Here is a 22,865-nt window from a genome sequence, read left to right on the forward strand (position 1 = left end):
TCCTGTCTTTTCTTCTTTCAGTTTTTTAAGTGCTAACCTAAAAAGTTTATTAAACTCTTAAAAAGTTAACACGACTTATCTTTTTAAGTCGTGTTAACTTAAAAAGTTAAGTCGTTATCTTTGTGAAAGTTTATCTTTCACAAACTCACATTTAGGTTCAAAATCTAAAAGTCAATTTATTTGACTTAAAGAGTAGAAGATAGTAGACACAACTAAATGTGCCTCCAATGTTTTACAGTGTATTTTTTTATTTATTGGTTTATGTTTTTTTTGTCTTAGATTTTAAAATATGACCATCCAGTTTGTAATGAAAATAAATCCAAAGTCATGAAAGATGTTAAAAGTACGAACATTTCGCTCTGGTGGGTTTTATGTTCTTAAATATTCTGTTCTTACTTCTGAATACCGTTATATTAATTGTTATAATACATCATACTATCTTAAAAAGTAACAAAGAAATCAGCAAACCCCCGGTTTTAACAGAAACATCAAAAATCACAAAAAAGTAATTTAAAAAAAATCTATTTTGTTTATTTTATAATATTTACCAATAATAATATTTGTATAACATCATTTGAAACAACGGCAGAACCTGTATCACATACTTAAGAAACGTTAAACGACGGCTACTTTAAAATCTTTACATTAACTTCTATTTTCATTTATTGTGCAAACGGCAAAATCATAAATATAAATTGTAGACATGCAGACATAACAAAACAGATTTGAAATCACGCTCCACCTCTCCGGCTTTAACAACGTCATGACTACTGATGAAATGTTACATTTGGTTTTGCAAGCAGATAATCTTTGAGGAATAGTCGTTTTAATTCACATTTTTAGCTCCGGTTTTGACGAGCGGATCTCAGCAGAAGAGAGCGCAGAGACACGGCAGCAGCAGGTAAACCCAGACGGGGCCAGGTCCGGGTCCAGTGGCTGCAGCCGTGGTGAAGATCTTTCTGGAATTAACAGCCTGAGCGGGCCGGAAGACGTTGTGATATCCTGCATTCTTCGGGAACGTCGCCATCTGATGGAGTCAAACGTAACGTTAGTTCAGTCAGAGACGAAACTCACACTACCTGACATCGTGACAGGAAAGGAAGAGACGAGTACAGGAAGAAAGATTTCATTCTAATTGATGATTTTTTTTTTATGTTTCTCATGACAAGCAAAAGCAAGGACATTTTCAGGCCCATGTTGTTCCAGAATATAGTAAAGGAACCGGATATTATGGAGGAAAAAACACATTTTTATCATAAAGAAACACAAAAGAAACACGTTTTAGGGTATATGGGGGAAACTTTTCTTTTGCCTTCCCTGACATAAGTTTTAAAAATGCATTTCACCTCTTTATCTGTTAGCGAACGTCTATCCAAATATCATCAAAGATGAGATCTAAGGTGTCTTTGTGCAGGTTTGATGGGGAAAATGCAACAAAGGACATGAAGCGTCATCTCTTATAGATTAGAAAAGAGACTGCGTCGTCCTCAGTCACATGGTTTTCGTCACATAATGATGATGATGATAACATCTGTCCTGATAGGAGCTGATTACACTGATTACCGCAATTTCAACTAAACCAGGGAGACGCAGATTTCACTTCTTGAATGTATTTATACCCGACTCATTATTAGTGCCATTTAAAGGACTGAATTTTAGTTTTCCTTTTTTTTTAAGTTTCTAAATACTGACATGAAGATTTAAAGCCGATAAATAAACCCATGGAGTTTAAAACAGGATGTGCTTCTTATGTAATTTGTGACACTTTGATTCTGATCAGTTTTATCCTTGCCTTTTGAGAATTCGCCATGTGCCATCAGAACGTCGCCACCATTCTTTACTGACGCCGTCAGTTTGCAGGTGATAAACGGCCTTTTGTCTGAGCAGTTAGTTATCAAATCACATTACCTCTGTCGCGTGGGCACATTGCTTTAGAGTTTGATATACATCAGGCTGGCATGTTTCACATAGTTTCCACCTTTCGGTTCCTTAATCTTGCAGAGTTTCTTCAAAGCTCCAATGTGACCATGTATAAACTTCTATTTACATACAGTCACCTGTTTCTGTTCATCTCATTTTGCAGCTTTTTCAATGGGATGTACAAATTATTTCCTAGGATGTAATTAAATCAGGTCTACCTGTTCCATGAACACAATAATTATTTAAAACTACTCGTACAACCCAAGGTAATGCTAGAGTAAAAACTGAGATACTGAGTAACAGGAAATGTCCTTAAATCCTTGATCATTCACCAGTGGTGTGTATCCATGTGTGAATAATGAAAATACCAAACAAACGGTAGCATTAAAAACTTTAAAAGTGCAGCACTGTACTTCAGTCCTGCCTGCACTTTACTGCAAAAAGACAAAACAACTGACCCAGCCACTTTCTGAGCTACTTTAAACTAAATTTAGGAAACGCTCACATGTGTTGTACCTGACTCACCTTTCAATCCAGGTCAGAAGTTTTGGGATTGCAACAGATGTTGTAATGCCAAAGTTTTTATGTTTTTGACAGACTTTAGGTGTTTTATACCACAAAGTATTGATGAGGGATTCAAACACCAAGAGTTGTTACATATTTTGTTACAACCACAAACTTTAAAGTCTTTTATGTAGAATTTAACAGAACAACACAAAGAAGAACAAAATCATAAAGTGGAATTGAAAAGATGCAATGCTTCAGATAAAATTATAAAACACCTTTAGGGCGGGTATGTTTTCTTTTTCCAGAAGTGTCTGTCAGATAAAAACTTAATAAAATGCAATAAACTTTGTGTTTGTAATGTTGCAAAATGTGAAAAACGGATACCTACCTATGACTTTAAAATAAAAAAATTTACATCTGTATCATAAAGTTTAAGCTGCGACCAAATCCATTAATTTCTCTTTTATCTTACGAACAGACTGACTGTTGAATAATGACAGATCAATTGGGAATTGTTAAATTCTTGTGTTTGCAATGAATCCCTCCAAAAGAAAAAAAAGCACCTCAAACATTCAGTTGCAATAAATTGCCTTCACCTGCATAAATTCCTGTGAAGAATACCGAAACTAAAACATTAATTCCCTGGAACATGAAACTCCAAAATAAATAATTCAGTAGAAGTAAAGAAAACTTCAGGATGTCCGGAAATACCCAGCAGGCACTCGGATCATTTGAGACATAAAACTCTGTTGCCACCAGTGCAGAGCTCGATCTACGCTTCATGAATGCTGGTCAAAACAAACATAATTTAATGATTATGTCTGTATGTTACAGCATTTCGGATGCTGCTGCGCTGACAGATTTGGACCCAGGCCAAGAAAATTCCACTGATCTTACTCTTGTGTACAAATATTTAAAAGGAAGTGGATGAACAGATCAACAACTCCAGGCAACCATGAGGTAACGTTGGATCACCAAAATCCAGAATCTGACCCAGAAGTTTACATCCAGCTTGTCAAATGGGCAAAAAATAGATCTATTTCTGAATGAAAAGTTATTTTGAAGTTAGTTTTGTCTTATTTCAAGTTTACTAAGATAGAAAATAGCACTAGAAAATAGAGCAAAAACACTTGATTCGATTTTGTATTTTTGCAGTTAAAATATTTTCATCATGTTTCTTCAGGAGTGCAGTCTTATGCAGTGAGTGAGCATAGAAGCCATCTTTGTTGAATGAATAACTGGTTTTTGACAGAAATACTGTTTTAAAGTCTAACAACAATTCTTGTAATATTTCTGACTCCTCTGTTATTTTGCAATTTATGGTTGTGGTCGTGAAAATGTTTTCTTCCCACCAGCTTCCAGAGCATCAAAAGGGATAAAAAATTGGATCTATTCCTGAATAATGCTTTAAATTGTATATTGTTTGCATGTTTCAACTGCTAAAACCTACGTTAAACCAAAAGATTTGGCCGTATTTTCAGTATTTGATGCGTCAGATGTTGGGGATGAGGAGTGAAACATACCAGGTCTTGGTCCACTTTGACCGATTCTTTAAAGACTGTCCAAACCACGGCTTCGTTGCAGGAAGGCGTGGTGAGGGAGCCGCTGTAGCGGAAATATGATTCACGGTTCACGTTGCCAAGCAAGTCGTCGATAGAAATCTCATCTGTGACTTCGACTTCAGACTCTGTTTCAGAGCGAAAGATGCAACAGATGAGCGGATGAACGCACATCCTGCGTTTATTCTGGTTTTATTATGTAACAAGGTAAAACCGCGCTCACCGACGTTTCTGATATCCGACAGGTAATGGGTCAGAGTTTTCCAGGCTTCCGCGTTAGAGGCAGAACTCGATGTGGGCGACGTCTAAACAGAAAAATTAGACAAATAATTCGACTTATGACAGAACGACTGAAATACAGACTAAAAAAATAATAATATGCCTTACTGTTTCTGCTGGAGCTGTGGAGGAGGAACTTTTAGTAGATGAAGCCTAAAAATGGATGTGGATTACGTTTATTTAACAAATTTGCATGAAGCAGAAAACATAATAAGTCAACTGAACTGGCCTATTAATTTTTATTTCTTCTAACTATATTAGAGACTTTATATCTCATAAAGAAATCTAATAAAATCAGACTTGGCTTTAACAAAATATTCCCTAAAATGACTATTTAATTTCTCTACAATAAATATGTTGTTTCCTCTTTCCTGCTCTGCGATCTTCATCAGGCGTGAGTCATACTGGACATCAGATAACTGAGAGAATGCTATGCACCGTACACAATAGGGGCAAGATGAGCTGTTCTTACTCTGTGCACACATCTTTGTCTAAAGTACCACATGATTTACGTTTACAGTTGACAGTCATGCCATTTTGTCTCAGTCTACAAGCATTCCTGAGAGGACACACCCACCGACTTATGGAGGTCAGTCTGACATGGATTGGAAACACTTAAAAAAAAATTGCATGTTTTTAGCTACATTGGAAACTTGCATGAGTCATTTCTGACTGCATGTATGTTGGACCCCAAACGGGTTTTGGTGAGATTGGATGGCTTATTAGAGCTGGATCTCAATGTGATTCTTATAGGGGACCCAAAACATCCACTGTAAAACATTAGAAGGTGGTTTAACTTGAAAATGAAAGCCCACCTGCTGGCTTGAAAATGAAATTTAAGTCAACAAGAAAATCATTTTAAAGATATAAACATTGTTTTTTAAGTTCATCAATCTTGAATTGTGAGTTTTAACTTAATGCTGCAATTTAAACCAAATAATTATTTCACAATATGCAAGAAAAAAAAACTGTCAAAAACACACCGCTAAGCATTCTGGGAAATAGTTCCCACTTCTGTCTTTTTCTTCTTTCAGTTTTTAAAGTGTTAACCTAAAAACTCTAGTTTATTTAACTCTTAATAAAAACACAACTTACTGCTGTAAGTTTATCTTTCACAAACTCACACATTTAGGTTCAAAATCTAAAACTAACTACATTTATTTGACTTAAAGAGTAAAAGATAGTAGACACAACTAAATGTGGCTTAAATGTTTTACAGTGTATGTCAGTCTTTACCTCAATTAAAAACCCCAGCACTGCCAGGCCATCAGGAGTCTTTAGTGCCTCATCCAATGTTAAATCCTTTCTCTTGCTCACGATGTGCATCTGCACAAAACAAACCATTTATTGGATAAAACAGTCATAAAACAAACTCTTGTCTGAGTAACATGATGGAGAATTGCTACCTCCATTGGGTATTGTTTCTGGTCCACGGTGTGCTCTGAGCCCACAGAGTCGGCTGATTCGGTTCCCCAGTGGAAGTGGAACTGAAGAGTTGAGTAGACATGACTCAATCCACCTCCTGACACCTCCACCAATCCGTCCTCCAACACGCACTGCACTGAAAGATTAAAAACAAATGGTAACTCAACGTTTTGATCCAAAATGAAGGAAAAACTCAGAATTTTAAAGATCATTTCTTTCAAAAGGGCCTAAAAACACAACGTCTTGCCTGCAGTAGGTAACCCTATTGATATGCTGATTTACACTGCAAAAGCACAAAATCCTACCAAGTACTTTTGTTTTCAAATGCAAATATATTAGTAAACTTAAAATAAGACAAAACCAACTTACAAGTAACTTTTAGCAAACTATAAGAGCTTATTTTTAAATAATTCCTTAATGTTGTAATAAAAAAGTTCAAGATCTACTGGCACCGTTACCTAGCAACGCCTGCCAAGCCCAGCCGGTCACCTAGCAACCAAGTTCAAGTTGTACTGGCAGATTATTTCAATTATAAAAAGACACATTTTACAATAAGTGAAATAATCTGTCTATGGAACTAGTACTTTAGTTTTGTCTTATCTCAAGTTTACTAAGATATTTGTAGAAACTAGACAAAAACACTTGGTAAGATTTTGTGTTTTTGCAGTGTGGCATAAATCTGAACCAGTCGTACCTGAAGGCTAAAACATACAACAAGTATGAGAGAGGCCTGGACCGAAACTGATTTTTACCAACTCAAAAATGTCATAGCTGTTAATGCAAATGGTATTTTAGGAACCTTAAAACTGTTGTCATGTTTCAAAGTCAAGTAAAGCTTTTCTCGTTACAATAACTGAAAATTATTGTAAAAAATAATTTTACAGTTCGACTTATTTTTTTTTTCTTACAACACTGTGACTGCCCTTCAGATTTGTCATGTGAATGTATTTTAGCATCTACATCTGATCATCTTTCCCGAAGGTCTCCAGTCCTCATCCTCAAAATCCACTGTCCTGCAGGTCTGAGGAGCAAACCTGAATCAGGGCCTTTTGCCAAACGTGAAAGCATGCTGAAGAGGAGATTCAACCATCTGATGCAGCTGTTTTGCAGCAGGGATGCATCTAAAACTTGCAGGGCAGTACAACTCGAGGACAGAAACTATGTTTAAAAAACAAAACAATCCAAACCTGTGTGGCCTGTATTGATGATAGACTTTATGGCATGTTTGTTGTCAAAATTAGTAAAGGTGAAGGAATTGAGAGTCCCATTCTCCACAACAGTATAAGTGCTGATGTCGATGGGTGACTGGCTTTCACCGCCACACTGGGAGCCAGACAGCTCAAACCAATGAGATGGCGTGTAATCTGGAGTTAGAAAGCCTTTAAAACAATTGGAATGTCAGTAAACTCAGGAATATAATATTAAACTATATTTCACATAGTTGATACATACCACTGTGGTCCTCATAGCACCACAGATGAGCTAAAGATGAAAAAAAAAACAGACATATTTAATCAGAACAATAACCAAAGACTGAAAAATTACAACCAGTGACGTGCGGTTAGGGGAGGCAGCAGCGAGCTTAGCCTCACCTGGAATTGCGTAACCTCTCGCTAACTGCACTGGTTGCCACTCTATGAGCGCATGCTCCTTCTGTCTGTACGTCGCCAATAAAATGGTTAAAAACATTTGATGTATGAACTGATTTTCCATAATTTAGCTCATGTATTTAATGCACTGTGTTTTTATTGTCACCAACTGTGTGTGTAACGTGTTTCGTGTGCTGAGGAGCCATCAGAAACGGCAGAGAACAGATTCGAGGTGAGGCAGGCAGTTCTCGTGCCTCACCGCTGGGGGCGCTCATGAACCCAGACATTGTGACTCCACAACTGCAGAGTAAGAGATGGTAACAGCAATCTAGCCATACAATAGCCGCGCTGATACAGAGAGCGAGAAAGACGTGGTTTTGAGTTGTACTTTAACGGTTTCTCCCTTTGTTGTTAGGCACAGCACGAAATTAATATCTACATGTCAAGTTTGATTGAGACAATGGAATTATTCTGCAGCTGCGGCGCGGCTAAGCATCATATGTTAAAGAATAGTCTTTTTGCCCTCCAGCATTGTACGCATGCGCAAAATTTCCTTATGTAAACAATAACATGCAGGGGGTCTAGATTTGTAAATCCAATTAAAATTAAGTCGGTGCTTCACCAGCTATGAACTTCACCGCACGTCACTGATTACAACATATATCTTTAGCTTTAAAGTAGCTACAAATGTGAAAATTTCAGATTTTTCAGCTCAATTTAGAAGAAAAAATGAGCCTGTAATAGAGATTGAGACTACTTGGTGAGCTACATGCTGACAGAAGTTTTTGGGAGCATGTAAGACTTTGGAAGCAATCCTGTTAAATATTTAACCACTATTTTAGGTAAAATTGGTACAATGTAGAGAACTCGGACATCTTCTGTCACAACCTAGCTTTTAAAAACAGACATCCTTGATTTAAATTTAATGTGACAGAACTATTCATTTTTATCTTCTTTGCGCTTGTTGTGTTGTTGATGTATTTTGTTGTGTTGTGATCTAAACTGCCTGCTAATTCGCTAGCACAGTATAGCTAAGTGCTGTAGGAGGGTTTGCTATGGTGGCTAATTCCTCAAAAATTAACCAAAACTATAAGTGTCTTCATAAATGTTTGCCAAATGTTTTTATCAGCAAATTCTCACAGGTTGTTAACCACTGCTTTTCTAACTTAAAGGCCCAGCTAGCTAGGCTGTATGACAAGCAAGTTGCTATTCGTCTTTTTATTTCTTTTATACCTTAACACAGCTAAAGCTTCTATGATATTTTTTAGCCATAATAAAGAACTGCAGCCCTCTAAGCATCTTACTTCCTGCAGAAAGGCCCTCCTTCATTATTTTTCTGTTTAGGACTTTTATCCTCTTTATTAGCGACACAAATTAGCATCGCTAAATTTTCAGCAATGTTGCTTTGCCTGAGGCCTCTGATTTCACCTTCCAGCACATTTTACCCTCATCTACATCTGTTTGAGATCATCACACTGAATGTATTCCTTTCTCTTAGTGTTGTTTTGTATAATACTGCTGTGTAATGTTGATGTAACCCAGCTGTATTTTATTTGTTTGTTCTGTGTTATTTGCTTTTCTGTATTGTTTTTACTTTATGGGTAGTGTCCCTTTATGAGCAAGGTACGGCATCACTTTACGGCAGCGTTCCGACTGCAGTTACTAGGGAAACTCCCGGGCTTTAGAGTTTCAGAGCTGCTGTGGAGCAGAGACGTGCCAGTCTCTGCCGCCCTTCTGCATGGCCTTGACTTCTTTATGCCTGATATATGATGTTTTCCTGCTAGGTGAGCATTACGGGAGATTTGTAATGTCGTATGTGTTCTAATTTTATGTACTAAGTCGTCGCTAATTCTATAATGTTTTAGAAACCAAACTCCTGTTTTACCGTGGGTATTGTGAGTTAAAATGACTGTCAAGTTTGTCGTGTTAAGTGAAATATTTCATTTTCATCTATGCTCATGAGGTGCTTATTATTTGATGGAGTTATATTCCTGATAAAAAATCTTAAGTGCTGTTTTAAAATGGAGCTCACTGCTCTTAGTTACTAGGGAAACTCCCGGGCTTTAGAGTTTCAGAGCTGCTACGGAGCAGAGACGTGCCAGTCTCTGCCGCCCTTCTGCATGGCCTTAACTTCTTTATGCCTGATATATGATGTTTTCCTGCTAGTGCATTATTGTGGCCGATATTGGGGAAAGGAACACTGGGAAGGTGCTCCTGTGCATGCGGAGAAAGAGAGAGAGGCTGCGTAGTTTCTGTGTCTGGACGTCGGCTGCCGTCGTCATTCTGGGTCGCCATCCTAGCCAGGACAACCTCTTTCATCGTTTCGTACGCATCAGACACACACACAAATATAGAGCTCTATATGAACTATTTTTTTTGCTGGCCAGCTTCTTTTAATTTAATTTAATAAAATTTTTTACCAAGGACCCTGAAAGGATTCCTTATGACCAAAATGTTTTTTTTTTCTTTTCTCTTTGTGGGTTTTCCAGGAAAACTGTATGACAAAGTGTTGAGACGAAGTTGGATGTGTTTCAGTCCAGTAATTTGTAATAAATAAACTGGTTGATAGTAAACTGCTATCTGAACCCGAGTAAATTCTGTTCTTTGGCTACATTGACACTGAAACTCTCCTGATCCTGAACCACACGCTAACTGCCCTTGACAAGCTAAAACAAACAGTTTGACTTACGTGGAGGAGTTGCGGGGGAGGCGGTGATATTTCGTCCATTAAGAGGTTGTATAGGTCGGTAGTTTGGTGCGATGCTATTATCAGTGGAAAAACGCAGTAGCTACGAAACACAATATGTTACTTTATCACAGGTTCAACTGTAATTTAATGGAAAAAAAGGAAAAATCAACATCTGTATATGCCTATATATACAGTATTAAGCATTTCAGCACTGAAAATCTGCTGAAAATAACAGCTCTGAGATACTTCAAGGTTCTCAGGACAGGTTTTGCATTTATTTGGTGTTAATTTATGATAATTTAGAAGTATTGCAATAAACCGTCGGTTTTATCTTAAATGGAGCCAGTCCAAACTCAATATATAGCACACAGGTCAAATCAAGTTTCTATTTTCACACAATTCAGAAAAAAGGCAATTCAAAGGGCTTTACACGATAAAAACAACCAACTGCAATTTATATCTGAAATAAACTGCTGAATTTCTCTAACACCACGGTGTGGGAAATGTGCTTTTACCTCCCCTATTTTGTACCCAATTGTGAGTGGGGCAAAATAAACATAGGTGCTCATCCTCCTTTGCTTCTACATAAGGTACATAAGGGCTTTTTCTGCAACTTACTGACCCAAACCACATATGTATACCTATGTGGCATGTTTGCTTAATGTCATATTTATGGAAATAACAGGATTAGATTAGAAGTAAGAACACCCTGATGAACTAATAATTTTAAAAGGTGTTTTAGGCCTGTCGCGATAAACGATAAATCGCACGATAAATTAAACCTATTGACTTCATTTTAATTATCGTCTTTATCCGGCCTTTTTTCTTTCTGTTGATGACACTGAATGAAAAAAGGCTCAGCTCCGGTGCTCTCCACTGACCCTCCCTTCCTCATTTCCTTAGTCTAATGCCCAGGGCACACTACACCAGTTGTCGGCCTATTTTCAAACCCTGAGAGACACCTTAGCCGACAGAAATCCTAGGTATAACGGTTCGATCGGGTTCGTCGTGCCGTGTGGTGTCCAGCCACATGGGCACAAAATAATGGCTACAAGTCCAGTTAACTAGTTTTAAAACCTGACATTAATCAATGCTTTACTAGAATCTACCTGTGATGCATGTGGCTAGAGTCAGTAAAGTCCTGACTGAATGAAAATCATTATAACCTATTTATAATGTTAACGAAGATCAGCTGAAAACTTACCGGGTTTATCAACTGCGGTAGCAATTTGGCTCCAACTCCTCTTGTCATTTCTATATTCTTTGCACGAAATGTTGAATAAAAATTAATGCTGTTTCCACATATAATCTCCAATGTGCGCTGGACTTCGGGTCGCGCCGTGTCAGCTGGTTGGGATTCCCCTCCGTAATTTCCAATCAGAAAGCGCTCAGAATTTGCGCTTTCTGATTGGCTACCTGTCACATTCAGCGTTAATCTCCCAGTCCGGGAAAACCCCTGATTTAGATCGGAGCGGCCACGACGATCTACCGTAATACACCACACACTACAGGATGATCGGTTACAAAATCACCAGCGACAATCTTAGATCAGTCAACGATTTAAGATTGTCAAGGGGAAAAAAGGGGGAAAAAATCGTGTCGTATGAACTACTGCATTATGTTGTCGGATGTGCCCATCTTCTCTATTTAAATCTAGTGATTACTGAAGGGGAATATAGTATACATACTTAATAATCTGCACTCTTTTGGTTGAATGCAGTATTTATTTCCACTTTACCTTTATGTTGTTTAGTTTTATTCAAGTACACTTTTTGTTAATGGAGACTGAGAATCCATTTTATTTTTGTTTTGGTTGTTTTGCTTATTTAGTTTATCAGTTCCAGTGTTATGTGTTCTTTTGAAAATAAAGTGTATGGCAGGAAATCGCTTGCATTATTAGTCATTTCCATTAAATCAGTGTCAAAAGGTCTTGAAACAATATTATCGTTTATCGTAATAATTTTTTAGACAATTAATCGTCCAGCAAAATTCGTTATCGTGACAGGCCTATTGATAATTGGGTAAAAGTAGTTACTTCTTGAGTTTTCTGTCCACTGCACAGATGTAGTCAAATAAATTTTAGATTTTTTTCTCAATCGTGAAGTGCGGAGATTGCTGTTTAAAATCTTTAAAGATGCTATGCCTAATCCTAACTACGGTGAGCTTTGTGCTCTCTCTCAACGCTTTAACTTGTTTTTTCTCTTCCCAGTTTAATATATTCAGCCAAGCACCTGCTACACAACGAGAAGTGAAAACCACAGACTAAAGTATGAGCACCTCATAAATAAAAGTGTTATCACCTGACAGTTGGATCAGATAAAGAACGCTATCAACCTCCAGCTAACACACAGACACTTACGTATTTGTTTGGACTCACATGTGGCGTACTTAACATGTTTGCTTGTTCATACAGTCAACAGAAGAAAAGAAGAGACTGAACCTGATTGTGAAACAGAAATTTCAAAGCAGGTGCCGGCAGGTACCAGTATGTCTGCCGGTGCCTGCCTGTATATCACTATATTTCATAACACTTGCTTGAATGCATCAGTGGATGCTTATATAGCAGATATTGCCACCACGGGTCAAAGTGGTTCAGCTGTTTGGAATGACTAAGCCCTGAACGAAATGATAGGTATATGCAAAACCTGCCGTTCAGCACAATGTCTCCAACCTTAAACGACTACAAGTTCATATAAAATAAACCCCCTTTCCCTCTTTGTTGGCTCAACATAACCTTATCCTCACTTGTTCTGGAAAGTAGACTTACCAAATCTTTGTGAACTTTTATCGGCTCTTGAAAGATCGTCCACACGACAGCTTCGTTACAGTAGGGTGTAGTCAGAGAGCCCATGTATCGGTAAAACTTTGTGCGATCCACGTTACCAATCAGATCATCGATAGCGATGTTGTCTACTTCCATGCTAAAGCCCTCCTCTGTGAAATATATGGAAGAAATCAGAAGAAAGTTCAACATTTAATTTTGATCATATTTAAGAATAATATACATAAAGTACAACAAAAATGCCAACTTAATTAAAAGCAACAGCAAATGGATTTTAAACCCATCTGAGCTCAAAGTGGAACAATTTTTGAAACAGTGACTTTGTGTAATTTCCTGCTTCATGTTTTGATGAAAGTGCTGACACTAAACACTGAGACCATGCAGGATTTTTGCTGTTGTTTCTGCCTGTGATAATTGCTGCTGGTTTTACTTGTGTTGTGTCTATCATGCTTCCTGTAGACGAAAATACAGTAAGCTTGATGTTTATCCTGAACCGTAGTGACAACACTGTCCACTTCCGACTCTCCCAGGTTGGTAACAACATTTAAATAGAAAACAGAGGAATTTAAGTGAAACCAAAAACTCACCTGGGATGTCTTTCAGGTAGGATGTAAACGTTTCCCACGGCACAGACATGTTTCCATCTTCTGTTGCCTTTAGGAATAAATCATTCAGTGTCAACTGTATACAATAAAGTAGATACTATTTTTACATCCTATGTCAGACAGCATTGTTTTCACATTAGCTGTTTGAAATTCACATTTAGACATGCGATAGCTATATCTACAGTATTTGATCGGAGAAGACCCCTATGAAACGTTGGTAACTCCCACCACAGTACTTGTGATAATATATATTTTATAAAAGAATTCAGGGAATCTAAAAAAATGAGGGGCTTAAATATTGATCTTATATCTACAAGCCCAGATTACCAGTACTGTTTTATTTTTACCTGATAAACTTGAAGGGAATCCAGCTCATTCTGACTGTGGGGAAAACTTTGGAAATATCTAGAAAGTGTGCTTAAGAGTGAATCAACCAGGCTACACAGAGCGTGATTTCGTTTGATTTGACCTAAGTTTGACTGAAATATATGCTGCACAGGTTTCAAAGTAGCATGAACCAAACTTCTTAGAAAACTGGAGACAATTTGTGCCTCTGCTAAGTCACAGTTTCTGCCTCTACCACCAGTGGATAGGAAAGTTTGCTACGTCAGAACTTGAGCTGTGTAGCCTGAAGTGACCCAATTCAGATTTTTTTTTTTTTCGTAATGCAACCTATATCTGATCTTTTCATGACAATCTCAACAAGTAAGTTTTGCATGGAATAACTTGGACATCCAACAGAGCTCTGAGCTCAACCCAACAGATCTTTGAGAGGAATTAAAGCTCCAACATCACTTTCTGACTTTACACCTGCACACTTTGGAAGAATGGTAACAAATTCCCATTGCCAAACTATTACGCCTTGTGAAAAAAATCTTTCCAGAAAAGGGGGAACTGCTACAGCAGCAAAATATGAGTCATGTCATAGATAACCTTCAGATTGTGATGCAGCTCAAGCTCCTGTGTGGTACGGAGGCAGAAACCCTGTTCAGCATGTTTCTCAAGTTAGACAAGAGAGATTTGTCAGAGGAGTAAACTGGAGAAAGTTTATAACTCACGTCAATAAAAAACCCAAGAACAGCAAGTCCATCTTCATGATAAAGAGTCTCATTCAGGAGAATTCCTTTTTTTGCAGTGACTATGTGCATCTACAGAAAAAAAGACAAAGACGCTTTGGTAAGCAAAGGATGCTCAACCAGAGGAATCATTAGAAAACTAGAAGGAATGTTTAAAAACTTTACCTCCATTGGGTAATGATGGCCGTCTAAAGCATGCTCTGAACCTGAGTGGTTTGCTACATCCCAGTGGAAATGAAACTGCAGTACAGAATATTCACCATCAAGTCCACCTCCACTCACTTCAACCATATCCGCTTCAATGTGACATTCCACTGAGGACGAGATGAAGAAAAATGAAAGTGGTTAAAATCAAGTTAAGCATGTTTTGAATACTGCCAAGAATGTCCAGCTTTGTACCTGAATGTCCATTATTTGTGATATTCTTGATGGCGGATTGAGAGGAGAAATTAACAAACGTGAAATTCCCCAAATTTGGGTCAATGGTAACGATGCTGGTGACGATATCAATTGGAGATTGTTTTTCTCCTCCACAGTGAGATCCATCTAAGGCTTCCCAATGCTGTGGAGTGTGACCTATAAAAGATCCAGATGCCTTTAGGCTTGTGAGAGCATGTACCCGCATGTATCACAAACAGAGGCAGGCAGAGTGCACAAAATTATACCCAAGTCAGAGGACTTCAACATAAGTGGAAATGTTGATATTTTAAGGATAAAAATGACAATAATTCATATAAGTAATGAAAAATAACAATCACTTTTCCAAATCAGTTTCTTTCAACAAAAAACGTATGAAACTTTAATAAAAACTGCAGGTGCGTGTCTGTGCCTGGTGAAGTTTTGGTTAAAACATATTTGTTTCTCATTCAGTGGGTAGAAAATCCAAAAATGTTAAAAATATTTTTTTTTTAAAAAGTTCCAACTCTGAACAACAGATTTCAACACAACAGATCTTTGAGAGGAATTAAAGCTCCAACATCACTTTCTGACTTTACACCTGCACACTTTGGAAGAAGTGTAGAAAGAAAATAGAAAAATACTAGATTTTTCTATTTTTCTTGACAGTTATTCTTTTATTTGTATTTATTTGTTCCATTTTTTTCTAATATCCCTCGTTTTAATCAACATAATGTCAAACAAAAATAATCCAACAATTAAATACAAACAACAAACATGTTGTTTTCTGTAGGTATTATGTTGACTGTTTAGATTTTTTTTACACATTTGACTAAAACACGCTTTGGTTAAAACAAATCCAGAAATTTTAGTCAAGTAAGAGTAGAAATATTTCACAGTAAAATTACTCAAGTAAAAGTAAAAAGTACAGAGTTTTTTCTTCAAAAAAGTTACTTATGTAAATGTAATTGAGTAAATGTAACTAGTTACTATCCAAATCTGACCAAAAATATAGCAGAAATAATAGTTTACTTACCACAACCAGTGTAGCACCACTCATTGGCTAAAGCAGAGGAAGAGAAACATGAATGATGGAGTTTGTGTATTTAAATGCTAAATGACATGGATCTGATTTTGAAATTGAAATATGTTTCAATTAAAGAACTTTATATTTTGCCAGTTCATGCTACATTTACCCATAGCTCCAGAAGGAAGTAGAAACAATCAAAAATACTCACATTTCACCAGAGCCACCAAGGTCAGACCTAGGACCAATCTTAGGAGACTCATCTTCAAATGAAGAAGAAATGTTTTCATTAATAATTATCAAGCCAGTGGTTTAAAGCAACTTCATCGGTTCTACCCAAAATAAGCCAAACTCCTTAAAGTCCTGTAGGTTTTTTTTTTTTTGCATTTTTAGACTAACCTTACTTTGCATGGCTTCAAATCAGTTAATCTTCTCAAATGTTGTATGAAAGGAATGATTCAGCTCATATATGAGCATCTATCCAACAAAGAGTTTATGAACAAGAAAAGAGAAACATTACATTAGAACGAGTTGAGATTAATATATAGGTTTGCTCTGGGAGGGGCCCCCTGCTGCTGTGTATACAACACTGAGCCATGATGGAGACACAAACAGCTGTTTTCTAAATAAGCCTGATTATAATAAAAACAATCAACCTAATTTGCATTTTGTGTCAAAACAACATAGCGTTTTCGGAAGGAATCTGAAGCTGATTTTCTTTACTTCTCCGCTGATCCGCATCCAAAATGAAAAATGAACAATTATGTATTCGTCTTTTTACATAAACTAGAACTTAACTGATGTACAATGTATTTATCTTTCACCTGACAAGAATTTATTTAACTCCAAATGATTCTCATTCTTAAACAGCTGCGTAAAAAGACACAACCCGCTGTCGTGAAAAAGATGTTTATTGAAATTATCAAAGGAAATTGTTTAAAATACTAAAACTGGTTTAAGAACTTTTCATTAATAAAAACTGTAGGGAAAGTAGGAAACCATTGCATTCAAAGAAGAAATGTAGTTAGAAAATAATCTATAATAATCAGGATCAACAATCATTTAACGTTTCGTGAAATCAAATAGAAGAAAACGACGGCAGAATTAAGAGTTTTGTTTAGTAGTGAAAGTATTTCTACATGCACAAATCAGAGACAATGACCAAAGAAAGAGGCTTCAGTTTGCAAGAAAGCATAAAGATGAGAATGGAAGAAGGAGATGTGATGATGAGTTCATTAGGGCGACTAACCCGTTCATGCACAGCCGTCACTGCAGTGGACAGATACCTGAAAGCCATTTCCTTCTGTTTCTTGTGGATTTTTATGTTATAAATGCACACAGACCACAAGTGGACACTATCTTACAATAATCAACTTCTGGCCATCTGCTGCAAGTGCAAGAAGATTTCTGCTAAATCCAACATGGCGGACAGATGAAAACTGCAGACCAACCCAGTCTGTCCGTCTGCTGTGAAAGACTCTGGCAGGTGAATAAAACATTGTGACGTCAAATAACCGCTAAAGACTAAAACTACTGATGTAGTTTCCAAATAACAATTTTGCATTTGGAGAAAATTACAACTGATCACCTAGAAAAGAAATTCTAGAAAAAACATTTTGTTTTGCACTTTTTTTAATGCCTTATGAAAATCAAAAACACTTTGGAAAACAATCCTGACATAAAGGATCATAATTCTGAATGAAAGGGCTGCAGAGGAAGATAAAGGGATGAACCCATCATGCATACAGGCCTGCTGTACAAGCATTATGATCTGGGGTTGCTACAGCTGGTCAGGTCAAAGGTCAGCAACATTATGCCCCAAAGAATGAGATCAGCTGACCACCTGATTGTCTCAGGTCTGATGAAAAAAGATGAAGATCTTCTTCTTTTCATCCTCTAAACTGAAAACTCAGTGAAAACTCACAGAAAGTCTCTAAAATCCTCAGACCTCTTAGTCTGACACTAACACTGTCACTTAGTTTATTTTCATCTTGATCACTTTGACCTCTGGTCAAGTCTGGTCAAGATGAACACACAGAGACATGGATGTTTGTTTGTGTTTAGTTTTCCATTTTGTCCGGATGATTGACATAATTAGAATGACAGACTAATTTCTACAGGTACCAGCATACCATCAGTGTGACATAACTAATTCAGGTTCAGTGTTTTCACACGCAGCACTAAAGTTGTTATTATTTCAGATTTGGGTCAAATGTTCTTGCAATCTTACAAAGTGATCTCGGTCAACAGCTCTCCATCTTTTCTATTTGTTCATGTTCAGTTTTCCTTTGGATTTCGGTGAATTTTCCCGTTATGTCTGACTGACCATGTTCACAAAGTGATTAGCCACTTCTCTGGTCCCTGAATGTTTTAGGTTAGAAAATACAGGTCCTTCTCAAAAAATTAGCATATTGTGATAAAGTTAATTATTTTCCATAATGTAATGATAAAAACTAAACTGTCATATATTTTAGATTCATTGCACACCAACTGAAATATTTCAGGTCTTTTATTGTTTTAATACTGATGATTTTGGCAAACAGCTCATGAAAACCCAAAATCTCTGTCTCAAAAAATTAGCACATTTCATCGGACCAATAAAAGAAATGTGTTTTAATACCAAAAAGGTCAACCTTCAAATAATTATGTTCAGTTATGCACTCAATACTTGGTCAGGAATCCTTTTGCAGCCTTCAATGCGGCATGGAGGCAATCAGCCTGTGGCTCTGCTGAGGTGTTATGGAGGCCCAGGATGCTTCGATAGCCTTAAGCTCATCCAGAGTTTTGGGTCTTGCGTCTGTCAACTTTCTCTTCACAATATCCCACAGATTCTCTATGGGGTTCAGGTCAGGAGAGTTGACAGGCCAGTTGAGCTCAGTAATACCATGGTCAGTAATACCAGTGGTTTTGGCACTGTGAGCAGGTGCCAGGTTGTGCTGAAAAATGAAATCTTCATCTCCATAAAGCTTTTCAGCAGATGGAAGCATGAAGTGCTCCAAAACCTCCTGATAGCTGCTGCATTGACCCTGCCCTTGATAAAACACAGTGGACCAACACCAGCAGCTGACATGGCTCCCCAGACCATCACTGACTGTGGGTACTTGGCGCTGGACTTCTGGCCTTTTGGCATTTCCTTCTCCCCAGTCTTCCTCCAGACTCTGGCACCTTGATTTCCGAATGACATGCAAAATTTGCTTTCATCCGAAAAAAGTTCTTTGGACCACTGAGCAACAGTCCAGTGCTGCTTCTCTGTAGCCCAGGTCAGAGGCTTCTGCCATTGTTTCTGGTTCAAAAGTGGCTTGACCTGGGGAATGCAGCACCTGTAGCCCATTTCCTGCACACGCCTGTGCACGGTGGCTCTGGATGTTTCTACTCCAGACTCAGTCCACTGCTTCCGCAGGTCCCCTAAGGTCTGGAATCGGTCCTTCTCCACAATCTACCTCAGGGTCTGGTCACCTCTTCTCGTTGTGCAGCGTTTTCTGCCAGACTTTTTCCTTCCCACTGAGGTGCCTTGATGGAGCACTCTGGGAACAGCCTATTCATTCAGAAATTTCTTTCTGAACGAAAGAAATTTCAATGATGGCCTTCTGAACAGCAATCAGGTCAGCAGTCTGACCCATGATTGCGGTTTTGAGTAATGAACCAGGCTGGGAGTTTTTAAAAGCCTCAGGAATCTTTTGCAGGTGTTTAGAGTTACTTAGTTGATTCAGATAATTAGGTTAATTACTCGTTCAGAGAACCTTTTCATGATATGCTAATTGCTAATGATATGCTGAGACAGGGATTTTGGGTTTTCATGAGCTGTATGCCAAAATTATCAGTATTAAGAAATAAAAGACCTGAAATATTTCAGTGGGTGTTCAATGAATCTAAAATATATGAGTTAAATTTTTATCATTACATTATGGAAAATAATGAACTTTATCACAATATGCTAATTTTTTTAGAAGGACCTGTAGATAAACTGGTTTTCTCTCCACACACAAGTTCATTGAGTTTAATTTATGGCAAGCAGCTTCATGAAAATGCTAAATGTAATGCTACAGATGATGTTATCATGTTAGCTGATGCCTCATCTCACTGGATATTTTGAAAAAGAATCATATTTCTTTCTGGTTTTGGGTCTGTACTGTGCTGGATGTTTCTGTTTCTTTAAGATTCTGTTGATCTGCTGAAAGTGTCATTTTTAAAAAAACACGAGAACTGGAGGGAAAATAGGTGAAAAATCAGAGTCCAAAGAAAATTATGTGAAAACTATGTAAAATTGGAGAGTAGTAGGAGAAAGTACAATTATATACTAAACTGGCTGCATACCAGAAGACCAGGTGTCTGATCCTTCCTTTCCTGTTGGCCTGTGGAAAAAATTGTTTTTACATAAGAACAATAAGACAAAATAGAAGAATACCTTGACATCTGGTCTCAGTACAATTTGCAGGTAAGTTTGCAAACTGATAGTACATCAGATTACAGAAGTACCTGAGAAAGTGCTCAATGCAGCTTGTGCATAAAATCACAGTTTAGAAACGCTGATAGAAATGTCTTTAAAGAGAACTTTATATGTTTTATATTTATGAGAAAGGAACGATGTAAACTCACTGCTTCCTTTGTCAGGGCCTCACATGTCTGACCTTCTGGAAACGTCCGACCTCCATTATCCACACTGTGTCCTTTTGTCGCACTTTGTATTTGGTATTTATTAAACTCGTGGCATTAGATGTTAATAATTGAGCTTCAGAATTGCTTGCAGGCAGTTTTATTTCTAGCATTTAGCTCAGGAACTGCCATCTACTTTAATATATAACAGAAATATCATTTATGTACTGTTAATACCAGTTCTCTGCAGATTTTATTCACTTTCCTTGCCGTTTACAGGAACATGCAAGCACATGAGGTAACAGCAGACGCTGTTTTGCAACAGGACCTCGTTTCACAGTGCCCACATCTGTTTAATGTCATTTTTCCTGTGTTTGTACAAACATCATTGCACTTAATGAACTGGTTGTTTGACCTTTACCCGGGCTGTTTGACCTTTAGCCAGTATTCTCACTCACCCTTCACCACACATCATTAGTCTGCTTTTTGTTTGTCCTTTTAAAGTACATGTCAAACTCAAGGTTCAGGGGCCAAATCTGGCCCGCTGTAGCTATTTATGAGGCCCTCGAGACTCTAAGTTACATCAATAAGTCTCTCCAGTTTTTCACAAATCAGCAGAATTCATGCAAAAACAATTTTTTTTCTGATTTTACAGCAATTTTTTCTCAAAATTGGCCAAAAACATTTTGCTGCCTCAGCTGTACTTGATGTCAAGTTGTAGTCAGTGATCATGATCGATGCAGTGATTTAAAAAAGGTCACTTTTAACATCATATATTAGTGCAAATATTGTAAAAATTCCTTTTTTACAATATTTATAAAAATATTTAGAAATATTTGAAATTCCTTTCAAATATTTCTAAATTAGCTCCACAATTTTTGATTTTGATAGCAAAAAAAAAAAAACAACACAAAATCAATCAAGAAATCCTGGATGGACTGAAAATGTGTTCAATATTATTTCATTTTAAGCAATACTTATTGATATTTTAACAGTTTAATAGTTTCTATCGGTACATAAACCGGCCTTTTACGAATGTTCAGATTTTTGATATGACCCAAAACGAAAATGAGTTTTTATTGTTTTAAAGGAAAAAACACAGTAAGGATTTACAGTTATGAAATGTAGATCAATAAAGAAGGAGGCTGTTTCCCCCCCCAATGTTTTAATTATAATTATAAACTCTGATATCATTCAGTATGTTAATACTAAAGTTATTTTCCCTCCTTTGTTTCTGCTGAGTCACAGACGAGCTTATTTTACCGAATCATTCAAGCGATGAAGAATGTTTGTCGTTGACACAACACAACGACTTCCAAGAGCCGAGCTTTGATGTGCTTCCTGTTAAAGGTGTTTCCCCTGCCACTCCCATTAATGACGACCACAAACAGTGTTGCATAAATATTTTTCTTAATTTTTCTTCAGTCTGCTGCAAAGCTGAAGGACATACTTACCCCTGGTGGAAATTTACCACCCCTGCATGCAAAAATCTCCCCAAATAATTCAGAGAGATGCTGGAGTATGTGAGTAAATTAGAACAGCTGTAATGCTCCACATGGGAATGTGAATCTGTCGGGTTTCTCTTTGGCATTCAGACAGTAACACCAATGGCTGCATTTCTGCTCAGGAAACATTAAACAAGTAAACAGACACTTGATGAGATGTGACAACCTGTCATTACCGTCACACGCCTCATCTGTTTCTCTCTCCTCCTGCTCATCATTAGTGTTTTCATCATTAGTATTTTCATTTTGTAAGATTTCCTGCTTAACCCCAAAATGTACTTCACTGTAAAAAGCCTGAGCTGCATTTAGTTGTCAACTATCTTCTTCTCTTTAAGTCAAATACATTTAGTGAGTTTTAAATTTTGAACCTAAATGTGTGAGTTTGTGAAAAATAAACTTACAGCAGTCAGTTGTGTTAACTTTTTATTAATTTAGTTTTTAGTTTAGCACTTAAAAATACTGAAAGAAGAAAAAGTCAGGAGTGGGAATCATTTTCCAGAATGCTTAGTGGCGTATTTTTGTATCCTGAGATGGAAGTGCGTTACATTGATCTGACTCTTGTGTTATTAAGGCAAATGTTTAGACAGTTTGCAGATCCTGAGGATAATATCCTGTTACATTAATAAAGGATTCTACACAAAAATAAGCTTCCAGAGGCTCCTGAGCAAAACTGTCACTTTAACTTGATCATTAATCACATGACAGCCGTGGCGGGAAAAGTGCATCTCTGATGGAGGTCAAAATCATCGAGCCGAGCCCAGACCAAGACCGAGAATCAAACCAATTCAAGACATTTTTAAAAATCCATTACTATAAAAATTAGCATCCTCAAAGTTCAAGACTAACTGTTTGCACTGGTGCACTTTGCTATTTCCATTTAACTCAAACTGGTATGCAAGTAAAACTGAAAGTA

The 22,865-nt window shown here is 37.2% G+C and overlaps 1 protein-coding gene across 1 annotated transcript; it reads right to left on the minus strand.

Moving 5' to 3' along the window:
* Positions 1–276: 276 nt before the first annotated feature.
* On the minus strand, positions 277–16,346 carry LOC103481418 (uncharacterized). Its single transcript, XM_008436822.2, has 17 exons — positions 16,254–16,346; positions 16,066–16,117; positions 15,864–15,890; positions 14,831–15,007; positions 14,597–14,745; positions 14,414–14,503; positions 13,338–13,404; positions 12,736–12,902; positions 9,969–10,068; positions 7,143–7,172; positions 6,878–7,069; positions 5,672–5,826; positions 5,502–5,591; positions 4,374–4,418; positions 4,210–4,291; positions 3,951–4,114; positions 277–1,027 (listed from the first exon to the last, which is right to left on the minus strand). Exons 1-17 carry the CDS (start codon positions 16,263–16,265, stop codon positions 866–868), a joined length of 1,761 nt encoding a protein of 586 aa, XP_008435044.2. The 5' UTR covers positions 16,266–16,346; the 3' UTR covers positions 277–865.
* Positions 16,347–22,865: the final 6,519 nt, after the last annotated feature.

The sequence above is a fragment of the Poecilia reticulata genome, chromosome 19, assembly GCF_904066995.2.
Source record: "Poecilia reticulata chromosome 19, P_reticulata-male-v2, whole genome shotgun sequence".
Taxonomy (NCBI): domain Eukaryota; kingdom Metazoa; phylum Chordata; class Actinopteri; order Cyprinodontiformes; family Poeciliidae; genus Poecilia; species Poecilia reticulata.

Excerpts from the sequence above, each read along its gene's own strand:
- LOC103481418 (XM_008436822.2), bottom strand. Across the intron at positions 14,504-14,596 it reads GCCATCATTACCCAATGGAG|ATGCACATAGTCACTGCAAA; the intron begins GTAAAGTTTTTA and ends TTTTTTCTGTAG. Across the intron at positions 5,592-5,671 it reads AGAAACAATACCCAATGGAG|ATGCACATCGTGAGCAAGAG; the intron begins GTAGCAATTCTC and ends TGTTTTGTGCAG.